The sequence below is a fragment of the Coenobita brevimanus genome, chromosome 37 (assembly GCF_032717465.1).
Source record: "Coenobita brevimanus isolate Jiangsu-jjx chromosome 37, ASM3271746v2, whole genome shotgun sequence".
Classification (NCBI taxonomy): domain Eukaryota; kingdom Metazoa; phylum Arthropoda; class Malacostraca; order Decapoda; family Coenobitidae; genus Coenobita; species Coenobita brevimanus.
This window is the reverse complement of record NC_136990.1, coordinates 10106403-10121930: the sequence shown is the minus strand read 5'-3', so window position 1 is coordinate 10121930 and position 15528 is coordinate 10106403. Positions and strand designations below refer to the sequence as shown.

At 46.2% G+C, this 15528-nt stretch overlaps 1 protein-coding gene across 1 annotated transcript in view; it reads right to left on the bottom strand.

Moving 5' to 3' along the window:
- tho2 (THO complex subunit 2-like protein) overlaps positions 1-15528 on the bottom strand; it is a 168208-nt gene that overhangs the window by 122140 nt on the left and 30540 nt on the right. The window contains exons 7-11 of the mRNA XM_080269804.1: positions 15039-15127; positions 11929-12156; positions 8544-8671; positions 5176-5374; positions 528-685 (exon numbers count right to left, since the gene is read on the bottom strand). Coding sequence (XP_080125930.1) covers positions 528-685; positions 5176-5374; positions 8544-8671; positions 11929-12156; positions 15039-15127 — 802 coding nt within the window. The remainder of the gene's footprint in view (positions 1-527; positions 686-5175; positions 5375-8543; positions 8672-11928; positions 12157-15038; positions 15128-15528) is intronic.

Below are 15528 nucleotides of genomic sequence, written 5' to 3'. Positions count from 1 at the left end.
CACCAAAATTTGGTTATATGGTTACCACCCAGCGTAGTAAATGGTTTCCTGGTGTACTGGAAACCATTTGGCTTGTCACTCAGTGTAGAGTCACCCATAGGCAGAAGGAAGAGGAAAGAATGAAGGAAAGAAAGACAGAAGAGGGAGTGTAAAGTCACCCATAGGCAGAAGGAAGAGGAAAGAATGAAGGAAAGAAAGACAGAAGAGGGAGTGTAAAGTCACCCACAGGCAGAAAAATGAGGAAAGAATGAAGGAAAGAAAGACAGAAAAGGAAGGAAGGAAAGGAGGGAGGAAAGGAAAGGGCATACACCCGAGAGCAGCACTGCATCGAGTGAGTGGATGGTGCTCGCCCCCACCAACCATGGATAATAATACAGTAATAACAATACTAATGGCAGTAGTGCTAACCTGTGCTGGTAGGGGTACAGCTTCAGGACCTGCCACAGCTCTTGTGCAGTACAGGGGGTTGGCATAATAATAATAATAATAATAATAATAATAACAATAATACTGTTAGTAGTGCTAACCTGTGCTGGTAGGGGTACAGCTTCAGGACCTGCCACAGCTCTTGTGCAGTACAGGGGTTGGCATCCATCATGGAGAGCGCCGGCAACAGTGCCTCATCCAGTACATCCAGAAACTCATAGTAGAAGCTGCTCCTGCTGCCCTCACCACCACTCCTGGCCTGCTGTTGTCCATAGTGCAATATTAACAACACACTCAAGGAAAGACAATGCAGTCGTTAAGGACATCACAGAAACTGTTAGACAAATGGTTCAAGAATTAAAGCTACTGAATGAGTTTGAAATAAGACTCTAGGCCAAATCCACCCTTCATGTATCCACTCCTACTCCTTGCCTGCTGGTGTGTAGAGAGTATAATACTAACACAAAATTAACACACACAACACAACCTTAACAACATTAACACATTAATAGGCATAATATACAACATCAACCACCACATTAACATCTATCTATCTATCGCCAGACGCCTTAATCCCGTAGGGGTGGCCACAAACAAATTGCCTCCATGTCGCCCTGTCCCCTGCCATTTCATTGCCCTGCTCCCAGCTCACACCACCTTCTCTCATATACCTCTCCACTCCATCCCTCCATCTCATCCTTGGCCTCCCCCTCCCTCTCCCACATTAACATACATAACTTATATCCTTAATCATAACATTAACACACAAACTCACACACAACTCACACTGCTAACCACAATGTCTGTCCCAAAAGAAACCAAACTTTTTAAGTAGTGCGTCAACCAGCCGGTGTGGCGTGACGGTGAGGGGAGCACTGTGTGGCGGCAACTCTGAGCTTCAGTCTACCACCCGCTGCATCACACCACACCATTATGTCACTGGGGTGCACACACTTAAGTGAACGTGTTTTGTGCACTTGGCAAAATTTCCTCAGTCTCTTCTATCATCTCAAATTGGTAACATTTCAGGGTGGATTTCTGCTTCAGGGTGGGGGGAGTCTGCAGGGGCCAAATCCAGGGTAGGGTGGCTGGGGGAATGACAGTCACCTTGTCCTTTGTCCCTACGTCAGGTACAGAGTGAGGTGTGAGAAGGTGCACTGTTATGGTGCAGCATCCAGGGTTTGTGTGTCCACACCTCAGGCCCCTTCCTTCACACAGCCTCCCTCAAACACTTTAGGATGTCCAAGTAAGGCTCTTTATTGACCGTCTAATCACGTGAAACAAACTTGTGATGAGCAATGCCCTTCCTGTCAAAAAAAAGGCCATCAACATCACCTTCACATCTAAACAACTCTGACGTGCCTTCTTTGGTTGTGGTGACAATGAGAGAGGGGGGTGTGAGCCGGTAGCAAGGCAATGAAATGGCAGGAGACAGGGCGATATGGAGGCGACATGTTTGTGGCCACCCCTTAAGGGATTAAGGCGTCTGGCAATACGTAGAGAGACAGATAGATTGACAATGTTCCAACCCTCTGCAATGACTGCCTTTGTGTTTCAACATTGCAGACATACACACATTCACATTTCATCACCAGTTATAACATTTGTCAGAAATTAAATGCTTTTTGCAATCTGAAGTAAAATTTCATGCAAACACACTGCTCTTCAAGATCCTTCAATGTTCATCTTGCAACAAATTGCTGTTTGCTGATGATACAGTATTGTTGAGTGAAGATGAATGGGAGTTGCAAGGTTTGGTGAATGAATTTGGGACAGTGTGTAGGAGGAGGAAGCTGAAAGTTAATGTAAACAAAAGTAAAGTTATGGTGTTTGAGAGGAATGAAGTCACAGAGTGTGCAGTGAGGTTGGATGGTGAGGATATGGAGAATGTGAGTGCATTTAAGTACTTGGGTAGTGTGATGAGTAAGGATGGAACTTTGGGGGATGAAGTGTGTGAAAGGGTACAGCAGGGAAGGAAGGTTGTTGGTACACTGAAAGCAGTGATGAGAAATAGGGAGGTGAGTATGGAAGTTAAGAAGTCACTGCATGATAGTATTGTGATCCCTACCCTGACGTATGGAAGCGAGGCGTGGACCTTGCAAGAGGGGAACAAGTCAAGAGTGAGAGCAGTGGAAATGAGTTACTTGAGAGGAGCATGTGGAGTGACATGGAGGGACAGGTTGACGAATGAAGAAGTGAAGGAACGTTGTGGGGTAGATGTGGATGTGGTTGAGAAGATTAGGAGAAATACACTGAGGTGGTTTGGACATGTGGAGAGAATGGAGAATGAAAGACTGACTAAGAGGGTGTATGTAGGTGAGGTGGAGGGAGGGAGAGGGAGGGGTAGACCGAGGATGAGGTGGAGGGATGGAGTTGAGAGGTATATGAGGGAGGGGGGGGTGAGTTGGCGGGAGGGTAGTCAAATGGTGGGTGACAGAGTGACTTGGAGGCGTTTTGTCTGCGGCCACCCTTTGCGGGATTAGGGCGTCGGGCTATAGATAGATAGATAGACTAAACACACCTTCACTCCAGCACATGTACCTTGAACACTAGGTGATGTGGTGATTCAGCTACTGTTATGTTAATGCTCAAACTCGCTGTTAAGCAGTGCTCCTGTCACAATCACTCTATGCCAGCTGGTTGGTGTGCCATTAAAAAAGTTTGATTTGTTTTTTGGACAGACCTGGTGCAACATATACAGTACACACAAACTTAGAGTATAATCTGCCCTGGTGCCATCACCCCCACTGCCTGCCTGATGTATGCAAAGTACCACATTAACACATCACTCATGCCAACCATGTTAATATTGGCCTACACAAGGTGGTACGGTGAACCCTGGGTGGGGCAGCTGCAACATCCACCCAGGAGCCAAACCTCCTCATATTTCCCTGCACTTTAATATGGGAAGGACCCTGGTGCAACCCTGCTGAGGCACTGTCTACCACAAGGGGGCAATGGATCCCTACAAGGTGTATGTACTGTACTATACCTGTAGGATGGCCCAAAAGAACCAGTTGCTTCAATAAATACCTGGCCATTCCACTATATAAACCTGGCCACCCCACTTCACTGCATACCTGGCCACCCCACTTCACTGCATACCTGGCCACCCCACTTCACTGCATACCTGGCCACCTCACTTCACTGCATACCTGGCACCCTATCTATCTATCTATTGCCAGACGCCTTAATCCCGTAAGGGGTGGCCACAAACAAATCGCCTCCATGTCATCCTGTCCCCCGCCATTTCACTGCCCTGCTCCCAGCTCACCCCCCCCTCTCTCATATACCTCTCCACTCCATCCCTCCATCTCATCCTTGGCCTCCCCCTCCCTCTCCCCTCCTCCACCTCACTCACATACACTCTCCTCGTCAGTCTCTCACTCTCCATCCTCTCCACATGGCCAAACCACCTCAGTGTGTTTCTCCTAACGCTTCCTATCACATCCACATCCACACCACAACGCTCCTTCACTTCCTCATTTGTCAGTCTGTCTCTCCATGTAACTCCACTCATATACACTCTCCTCATCAGTCTCTCACTCTCCATCCTCTCCACATGGCCAAACCACCTCAGTGTGTTTCTCCTAACGCTTCCTATCACATCCACATCCACACCACAACGCTCCTTCACATCCTCATTTGCCAGTCTGTCTCTCCAAGTGACTCCACTCACATACACTCTCCTCGTCAGTCTCTCACTCTCCATCCTCTCCACATGGCCAAACCACCTCAGTGTGTTTCTCCTAACGCTTCCTATCACATCCACATCCACACCACAACTCTCCTTCACTTCCTCATTTGTCAGTCTGTCTCTCCATGTAACTCCACTCACATACACTCTCCTCGTCAGTCTCTCACTCTCCATCCTCTCCACATGGCCAAACCACCTCAGTGTGTTTCTCCTAACGCTTCCTATCTCATCCACATCCACACCACAACGTTCCTTCACATCCTCATTTGTCAGTCTGTCTCTCCAAGTGACTCCACTCACATACACTCTCCTCGTCAGTCTCTCACTCTCCATCCTCTCCACATGGCCAAATCACCTCAGTGTGTTTCTCCTAATGTTTCCTATCACATCCACATCCACACCACAACTCTCCTTCACTTCCTCATTTGTCAGTCTGTCTCTCCATGTAACTCCACTCACATACACTCTCCTCGTCAGTCTCTCACTCTCCATCCTCTCCACATGGCCAAACCACCTCAGTGTGTTTCTCCTAACGCTTCCTATCACATCCACATCCACACCACAACGTTCCTTCACATCCTTATTTGTCAGTCTGTCTCTCCAAGTGACTCCACTCACATACACTCTCCTCGTCAGTCTCTCACTCTCCATCCTCTCCACATGGCCAAACCACCTCAGTGTGTTTCTCCTAACGCTTCCTATCACATCCACATCCACACCACAACGTTCCTTCACATCCTCATTTGTCAGTCTGTCTCTCCAAGTGACTCCACAGGCTCCTCTCAAATAACTCGAATAACTTGCATTAAAAAAAATCAGATATGTTTGTGCGAAGCTGCAAAATATGGTGAATGTTTTTTTTTTGGCATATCCAGTGGAGCCAGGATTCCGGGGGCTTGAATGATAAGTGAATGGAAGTGTGGCCTATTTGGATTGGGCAAGTTTGTGCTGTCTGGACACTGCTACTCCTCACCCTGCCCTTGGGTGGGAAAGGAGGTCTGGATGATGATGATAAAAAATATAAATAAATAAAAATAAAATCAATTGCTTACCAGTTTCAGTGCGTGTCGTGCCACCCTCAGCACCTTATACATCAGCGCTGGGTCGTGGTGCAGGTAGGGTCCCAGGGCAATCAGCATGGGGAACACGCTGTGGGATAGTTCAGGTATGGTGTGCACCGGGGCGGGGGCCAGAGGGTTGTCCACCAGCCCCACCGTCCGTCCACTCACACGATCCGGCAGCCCACACAGCCTGACGACGTAAACAAGTGGTGAGATGGCGTAATGCAGCAGACTCTTGCTAGTACGAACCTGGAATAACTATCTATCTACCTATCTATCTATTGCCAGATGCCTTAATCCCATACAGGGTGGCCACAAACAAATCGCCTCCATGTCGCCCTGTCCCCCGCCATTTCACTGCCCTGCTCCCGACTAACACCCCCCTCCCTCATATACTGCTGACACAAACAAGTGGTAAGATTTTTTTTTTTTTTTAATGAAAGGAAGAAGGAACCAAAGGCCAGGAGCACACTAACCGTTCCATCCAAGAAAAAACAAAAACAATACAAAAGAGAGTCAAATTCAAGATGCATTCATTTCAAGATGCCTGGACACACTGCGTTTGAAAGACTGGAGATTATAGGAAGTAGGAAATACAGACAGAGGGAGACAGTTCCAGAGTTGACCTGTTGCATAAATGAAGGACTGGGAGTAACGGTTAACTCTTGCATTAGACCCTTGCTATAATGTACCTGGTATAGCGGATGTAGGATATAACAGACGCCATGACACCACTGAACATTAGTCATATATAACAAACACAGTCCGTTTAATGGGGCACAATGGGTGGCAATACATGTGTTTCCTACCCTTTTTACTCCAACCTGGCCTGATTGCCCTCCCCCCATCATGATTACCAGGGTTGGGTCCAACTACAGGCTACTGTACTTAACTTCAAGTCCAAGTACCTGGAAATTTTTCAAGTACAAGTACACATACAGCCTTTCTCCCATTTACTTAAGTCCAAGTCCAAGTAATCGGTAGAGAGGTGGCCTGCAGTCCTACCGGACCCAGGTTCGAATCCCGGCTGGGGCAGGGAACAGTTTAAGGATTTGAATTTCATTAAATCAGACTTTACTGATCTACCAGAAGACCAGCCGACATGTCGTAAAGATACCCCCGCTAATATCAATACACCAGTCATGTATGAGACAGCCCTAGCATGTATTCAGTATGGACGGTGGGTGTTAGCGCCGAAGTGGTGACATGTAGAGGTGTATGGTATGTACGAGGACTGCTGGGCCTTGATAGCAGGCTGTAAAGCCTATGCCCTGAGTCGGACACATAAAAAAAGTCATTGTACTTATGTACAAGTACAAGTACTTAATACCATACAAAAGTGCTCCTGTTTCGAAAAAGGAAATTAAATGATGGTCACAATCTAAAGGTTAAGTTATTAAGGCAGAAAGTAGCGTATTAGAATATAAGTATACTTTATTAATCAAACCATTTCTTCTATGACACAAAATTAAGTCTACTTAATAATACCTTTATAAAGTCCAATAGAATATATAAATTATTGTTAAATATAATGTACTTGATTGTACTTGAAAGTACTTGGTAGTTTTTCAAGTACTTAGGGTCTAAGTACAAGTACAAGTACAAGACCAACCAAAATTTTAAACTCTAAGTACAAGTACATGAAAAACTGTACTTAAGTCCAAGTACCAAGTACAAGTACTGTACTTGGACCCAACCCTGATGATTATGGAGGTGTAATAGCAGACTATAGTAATACTGTACTAGTCATGAAGAAGTGCTATGACAAGGATGTGAAATAGGCTACAAAAGGGTGAAATTATAGGCCAAGTTAGTGTAAAATGGGTAGAGTTTTCATTTACAGTACTAGAATACTGGAGAGTGAGAGACTGACGAGGAGAGTGTATGTGAGTGAGGTGGAGGGGGAGAGAGGGAGGGGGAGGCCAAGGATGAGATGGAGGGATGGAGTGGAGTGGTATATGAGAGACGGGGGTGCGAGTTGGGAGCAGGGCAGTGAAATGGCGGGGGACAGGGCGACGTGGAGGCGATTTGTTTGTGGCCACCCCGTATGGGATTAAGGCATCTGGGAATAAACGGACAGATAGATAGATAGATACTAGAATATGATACTGCAGTCATTATTTTCAATCAAAGGTTTCAATTCTAACCTGGAGGTGACTCTCTGATTTACCAAACTTTCAGCTTTACTGGACCAAGACTCTCCCCAGTTAGTTTGGTGTAATGAGGGTGTACTGTACTGCACTATCTATCTGTCTATCTACTGTACACTCGCTGCAGAGAGTATCGGTGCACTGTGGGCCCGATGTCATCCGGAATGATTCGACCATGTGGCAGTGATAGCCCGTTAAGACCTGTATATATTATAACATTTACGGCCATTCCCTACTCATTATGAAGGACATAAGAGGTATCTGATATAGCAGTCATCTATCGTCACAGATGCCTGTGTGTGGGAGGAGAGAACCGCAATTTCCAGTTTCCTTTGTTCCATGTGTCATAATATTTAACACATATTCTGCACTGATACTTTCTGGAGAGAGTGTACTTAATGCTGCTAAGGACGACCCAGCAGGTATGTTCTGTTTTCTTTAACGTGGAGTAAATCTGTCATGTCTCCCTCTTGACTGCTCAGCTGAAACAACTGATCAACTCCAGCATATACTGCCAGTCACAGAAACACCAGGGAAAGTAGGACAAGCCAAAACATTTTTACTGTGCCACCACCTGTAGGAAACTGGCTGCAGCTGAACAATATTTTCTGCTAAGTAAACAGAGTACGGCTGCCCTCATTCTGTGATGTAATTCCATCCATCCAGCCATCATCCAATCCTGTGTTGCCCCACGAGGTGCGTAGGAGCCCAGGGCTAGGCAAGTTGGTCCTGACATTTATGATGAGAGTGACCAGCCTCACGCATCCCTGAGTGGCATTACGTGAGCAATAAACCCTAACCACCCCTTGGATATAAACCTTCACCAGCTCAATTTGACTGGAGCACCTCAATTACCCACTAAACCACCAGGCACCATAATGTGGTTATATGGTTACCACCCAGCATAGTAAATGGTTTCCTGGTGTACAGGATTACAGTCTTTCTTTTGGTTATATAATCATTGTAAGACCCAACTGCTCATTATATGATCAATTTTCTCACTTACACAATCACACCACCACTACACTCCTCACACAGGCCACTGCTATGTGATCTGTTCAAAGCCGTATACCAAGTGAACATCCCGGGTGTGCTGTGTGTGTGTGTGGTGGTGGGTGAGAGGGTGGGAGAGTACCACCACATGAAGGCATCCCTCCCCAGCAGTCAGCACAGGGAGAACTGGTGGAGAAAAAACCGTGGTGTACATACTTGCGGTAGAGCGGCTCGATGGTGGCGTGGATGAGGCGGCACAGGGCTTGTGACACCGGCATACACGACACCAGGTAATTGTCAGGGAAGCGACGCGACACCTCCACAAAGTGATCCCACGCACCAACCTGCACGAACACAGAGTATAGTTATGATGGGGTTGTTTTCATCTGATGGGACTGGGCCACTATCACACCACACCAGGCAGCAGTCAAGGAACCACAATGACAACTGCACTGATGCCACACACCAACCTACAGGGCAAAGGAAATCCACTTACATTTCAACACAGCCAGCCATATTACTATCTACCTATTGCCAGATGCCTGAATCCCGTAATGGGTGGCCACAAACAAGTCACCTCCATGTTGCCCTGTCCCCTGCCACTTCATTGCCCTACTCCCAGCTCACATCCCCCTCTCTCATATACCTCTCCACTCCATCCCTCCATCTCATCCTTGGCCTCCCCCTCCCTCTCCCCCCCTCCACCTCACTCACATACACTCTCCTCGTCAGTCTCTCACTCTCCATCCTCTCCACATGGCCAAACCACCTCAGTGTGTTTCTCCTAACGCTTCCTATCACATCCACATCCACACCACAACGCTCCTTCACTTCCTCATTTGTCAGTCTGTCTCTCCATGTAACTCCACTCACATACACTCTCTCCATCAGTCACTCACTCTCCACCCTCTCCACATGGCCAAACCACCTCAATATCATAAAGCCTGATATTGCAAAGGGCACGGTAAAGCCACAATTTAAAACTGATAAAGACCATGCCATAGCCATATAATTTCTTTTACCCAAGAACAGTAACTTTTAGAAAACACGCTGTGGTACTGATGAGAGTATGGACAAAAAATTATACAACAGTGTGATGGTGCATATGTGTGTTAGTGCCTTATAATCATTTTTTTTTATTGAGGCAGAGATGTACTTGACAGATTGGTGATGATTGGGTGAATGCAACGTTACTTAATAATCTCTTTAATAATAACTGACAACATATATCTGAGGGGGAAATTTGGGATACTAAATGTTATTCGGACATGTTGCATTCAGCCAATCGTCACCAGCCTACCAAGTGCATCTTCGCCTCAATAAAAATAAAAACTAAGTACAGCGCATCCCAAGCCTCTCCAGCACCAATTATATGGAGATGTTTTCATATCATTTTCTTTTTAAAGGCTCCACCAGGCTTGTATGCATTGGCCTTGGTCACCTAATGCCAGTTGTCTATCCTAATCGATCTCTACCAGCCTTCCTATTCAGTCCCTTATCTCTGACGTCACGCTCACTGACTTCATCCCAGTCTTTTTTGATCAGCCTCTCGTGACTGTACCCTTATCATTAACACCTGCCACTTTCTGCACCCAATTGTCATCCCCCATCCTCTCCACATGCCCAAACCATCTCAATCTACCCCTCCTCATCACAACACCAATACACTCCAGTCCCATCCTTCCTCACAAACCATCTCAATCTACCCCTCCTCATCACAACACCAATACACTCCAGTCCCATCCTTCCTGCAAACCATCTCAATCTACCCCCCCTCATCACAACACCAATACACTCCAGTCCCATCCTTCCTCACAAACCATCTCAATCTACCCCTCCTCATCACAACACCAATACACTCCAGTCCCATCCTTCCTCACAAACCATCTCAATCTACCCCTACTCATCACAACACCAATACACTCCAGTCCCATCCTTCCTCCCAAACCATCTCAATCTACCCCTCCTCATCACAACACCAATACACTCCAGTCCCATCCTTCCTGCCAAACCATCTCTATCTACCCCTCCTCATCACAACACCAATACACTCCAGTCCCATCCTTCCTCCCAAACCATCTCAATCTACCCCTCCTCATCACAACACCAATACACTCCAGTCCCATCCTTCCTGCCAAACCATCTCAATCTACCCCTCCTCATCACAACACCAATACACTCCAGTCCCATCCTACCTCTCAACTCTTCCATCGTAAACCCAGCCTCCACATGCTTCACACTCTAGGACGCACTGCACATCCACCTAATCACTGCCATTGCTGTATGTTTGAGCCTGCAAATATCCTCTTCCTTTACTGCCCAGGTCTCACTACCATACACCACTACACTCCAAACACACGTAAATGGTCTATCTCTATTATCTATCTATCTATTGCCAGATGCCTTAATCCTATACGGGGTGGCCACAAACAAATCACCTCCACGTCACCCTGTCCCCTGCCATTTCACTGCCCTGCTCCCAGTTCACACCCCCCTCTCTCATATACCTCTCCACTCCATCCCTCCATCTCATCGTTGGCCTCCCTCTCCCTCTCCCCCCCTCCACCTCACTCACATACACTCTCCTCATCAGTCTCTCACTCTCCATCCTCTCCACTCCATCCCTCCATCTCATCCTTGGCCTCCCCCTCCCTCTCCCCCCCTCCACCTCACTCACATACACTCTCCTTGTGATGATGTAGTAAAGCAGCAAGTGTAACCATATTGACACCGAAAACATACGCTCCTGTACTATACATAATTTTGTATAACCTTCAATCTAGCCAAATAAATAAATATATATTACTTAAAGTAGTGTTGTGTAAAGCATACCTAAATTATTTACTGTTTGGCCATGTGGTGAGGATGGAGAGTGAGAGACTGATGAGGAGAGTATGTAAGTGAGGTGGAGGGGGAGAGAGGGAGGGGAAGGCCAAGGATGAGATGGAGGGATGGAGTGGAGAGGTATGTGAGAGAGGGGTGTGTGAGCTGGGGGGATGGAGAGTGAGAGACTGACGAGGAGAATGTTTGTGAGTGAGGTGGAGGGGGGGAGAGGGAGGGGAAGGGCAAGGGTGAGATGGAGGGATGGAGTGGAGAGGTATATGAGAGAGGGGGGTGTGAACTGGGAGCAGGGCAGTGAAATGGCAGGGGACAGGGTGACATGGAGGTGATTTGTTTGTGGCCACCCCGTATAGGATTTAAGCATCTGCCAATAGATAAATAGACAGAATTCTGTAAAACATTCCATCTTACTCCAAAGCTTCTACAACACTCTCTCTCTCTCTCTCTCTCTCTCTCTCTAACCAGCCCTCAATATTGATGATAAAACATCCATATTTGGTACATTTTCTCTCTCTCTCTCTCTCTCTCTCTTACATATTTAGTGCAGTTCTCTCTCTCTCTCTCTTCTGCATCCATTGCTAACTCTCTCTCTCTCTCTCTCTCACATATTAAGTACAGTTCTTTCTCTCTCTCTCTCTCTCTCTCTCTCTCTCTCACACTCACTTACATATTTGAAACAGTTTCTCTCTCTCACTCACTCACATATTTAGTACAGCTCTCTCTCTCTCTCTCTCTCTCTCTCTCTCTCTCTCTCTCTCACCTTCAACAGAGCCACAAACAGCTGTATTTTCTGATTGCTTCCATATTTACTCCAATTATTAGGGTCATCTCTCTCTCTCTCCTTCTCCTCTTCCTCCTTCTCTTTCTCCTTCTCTTTCTCCTTATCCTTATCCTTTGTTGAGATTACGTGCAGCTTCCTGGCGAGTTCCTTGGCCTCCTGTTCCTCTTGCTGGTAATCTTCAATCATAACCGAGTCGTCTGGTGACAGCTGAAACGAAAGTCATCAACATTATTATTATTATTATTATCATAGGGAGGGAGAGGGAGGCCAAGGATGAGATGGAGGGATGGAGTGGAGAGGTATATGAGAGAGGGGGGGAGCTGGGAGCAGGGTAATGAAATGGCAGGGGACAGGGCGACATGGAGGCGATTTGTTTAGGGCCACCCCTTACAGGATTAAGGTGTCTAGCAATAGACAGGTAGACAGATCATAGGGGGGAGAGGGAGGTGGAGGCTGAGAATGAGATGGAGGGATGGAGTGGAGAGATATATAAGAGAGGGGGGTGTGAGCCAGGAGAAAGGTAGTGATATGGCAGGGGACAGGGCAACATGGAGGTGATTTGTTTGTGGCTACCTCTTACGGGATTAAGGTGTCTGGCAATAGACAGATAGACAGATCATATGGCGGAGAGGGAAGGGGAGGCCAAGGATGAGATGGAGGGATGGAGTGGAGAGGTATATGAGAGAGGGGGGGAGCTGGGAGCAGGGTAATGAAATGGCAGGGGACAGGGCGACATGGAGGCGATTTGTTTGTGGCCACCCCTTACGGGATTAAGGCATCTGGCAATAGATAGACAGATAGATCATTATTAGTGACTCTATCAGATACATTTATGTGAAGCTACAGAACGTGATGAATGTATTTGGTGTATCAGATAGAGCCAGGATTCCGGGGGCTTGAATGATGAGTGAATGGACGTGTGGCATCACCATCATTATAACTGCCATCGTCTTTTTCATCATCATCATTATCACAAACATCATTTTCACTACCATCATCATCATCATCATCATCACCATCATCATCATTATCACAAGCATCATCTTCACTACCATCATCATCATCATCATTATCACTATCACAAGCATCACTTTCACTACCATCATCATCATCATCATCATCATCACCATCATCATCATTATCACAAGCATCATTTTCACTACCATCATCATCATTATCACTATCACAAGCATCATCTTCACTACCATCATCATCATCATCACTATCACAAACATCATTTTCACTACCATCATCATCATCATCACTATCACAAGCATCATCTTCACTACCATCATCATCATCATCATCACTATCACAAGCATCATTTTCACTACCATCATCATCATCACCATCATCATCACTATCACAAGCATCATTTTCATTATCATCATCATCATCACCATCATTATCAAAGCATCATTTTCATTATCATCATCATCATCATCATCACTATCACAAGCATCATTTTCACTACCATCATCATCATCATCACTATCACAAGCATCATTTTCATCATCATCACCATCATCATTTTCATCATCATTGCTCACCATCATCATCATTATTATTGCCATCTTCTTTTTCCATATCATCACCATCATTGCCATCTTTCTCATCATCATCACTACATAAAAAGAGAGGTGATTAAGAAGTAAGGAAATTCAGTTTCCCAAATAGGGCAATTGATCAGTGGAATGCACTACTGAATGAAATAGTGTGTGCCAAAACAATTCATAAATTTAAGGATATGTATGATAAAAATGGTTTAAGACACACACACACACACACACACACACACACACATGGGACAGTACGAGCTTGACTCATTCCTGTAAAGATACAAGTAGGTAAGAACACACACACACACACACACACACACACACACACACACACACACACACACACACAGGACAGTACGAGCTTGACTCATTCCTGTAAAGATACAATTAGGTAAGAACACACACACACACACACACACACACACACACACACACGGGACAGTACAAGCTTGACTCATTCCTGTACATGTAAAGATACAAGTAGGTAAGAACACACACACACACACACACAGGACAGTACAAGCTTGACTCATTCCTGTAAAGATACAAGTAGGTAAGAACACACACACACACACACACACACACACACACACACTACACACACACACACAGGACAGTACAAGCTTGACTCATTCCTGTAAAGATACAATTAGGTAAGAACACACACACACACACACACACACACACACGGGACAGTACAAGCTTGACTCATTCCTTTAAAGATACAATTAGGTAAGAACACACACACACACACACACACACACACACACACACACACAGGAGACAAGCGAGGGTGGGGGGACCGACGGGGAGACAACCAGGGGTGGGGGGAAGGGAGGGAGACATGCCTGGCAGTGCTGAGTGTGGTGGGGGATGGGGGAGGGATGGGGGGAGAGGGGGGATGGGGGGAGAAGAGAAGAGAAGGGATGGAGAATAAGGTGTGTGTATATATATCATTCATTTGCAATTTATCAGCCTCCATCAGTAGGGCAATGGTGGTGTATAGTGCTGATTAAAACATACTGTACATACACAACTAATACATCAATGCTTAATACACATACATCTATCTATCTATCTATTGTATAACCAGACGCCATTATTCCATAAGGGTTGGCCGTTAGCCTGAGTTATTTGTTTTACGGGGAGGGGCACTAACCCTCCACCAACCCACTTGTTGACACGTAGGGAGCACGTATGGTCTGGTTATATGGTTACCACCCAGCGTTATAAATGGTTTCCTGGCTTACAGGAAACCATTTGGCTTTTCACTCAATGTAAAGCCACCTGTAAAGGAAAGAAAAGCAATAAGAAGTGACAGGAAAGATGGGAGAAATAGGAAGAGAGGAGGACAGGCACAGAAAAAGAATGATAAAGGTGAAGGAAGAAGTAGCACTACATCAAGTGAGTGGATGATGGTGAGAAATAGGAAGAGAGGAGGGCAGGCACAGAAAGAGAATGATAAACGTGAAGGAAGAAGTAGGCAGCACTACATCGCATGAGTGGATGATGGTTACACAATACACTTACCCACACATATATATCATTCAGCTGCAGTATGTCAGCTTGTATCAGGAGGGCAATGGTGGTGTAAATCCCTGACGCGTCTCTCTCCGTCCCTCCTGACTCTCTTCCTCCACCTCCACCTCCTCCTCCTCCTCCTCCATCTCCTTCTTTCCTCCCTTCTTCTTTCCTCCCTCCAGAGCTGTCACTTTCCTTCCTAGTGCTGTCTTCATCTTTCTTCCCTCTTGCTGCATCCGTCTGCTCCCCTGTGGAAAGAAAGCCAACAGTAACCAAGGAGATTCATTCCTATCTCATAACTACCGCATGTCAAATGGAGAGTGAGAGACTGACAAGGAGAGTGTATGTGAGTGAGGTGGAGGAGAGGAGAGGGAGGGGGAGGCCAAGGATGAAATGGAGGGATGGAGTGAAGAGGTATATGAGAGAGGGGGAGGCCAAGGATGAGATGGAGGGATGGAATGGAGAGGTATATGAGGGAGAGGGAGGCCAAGGATGAGAT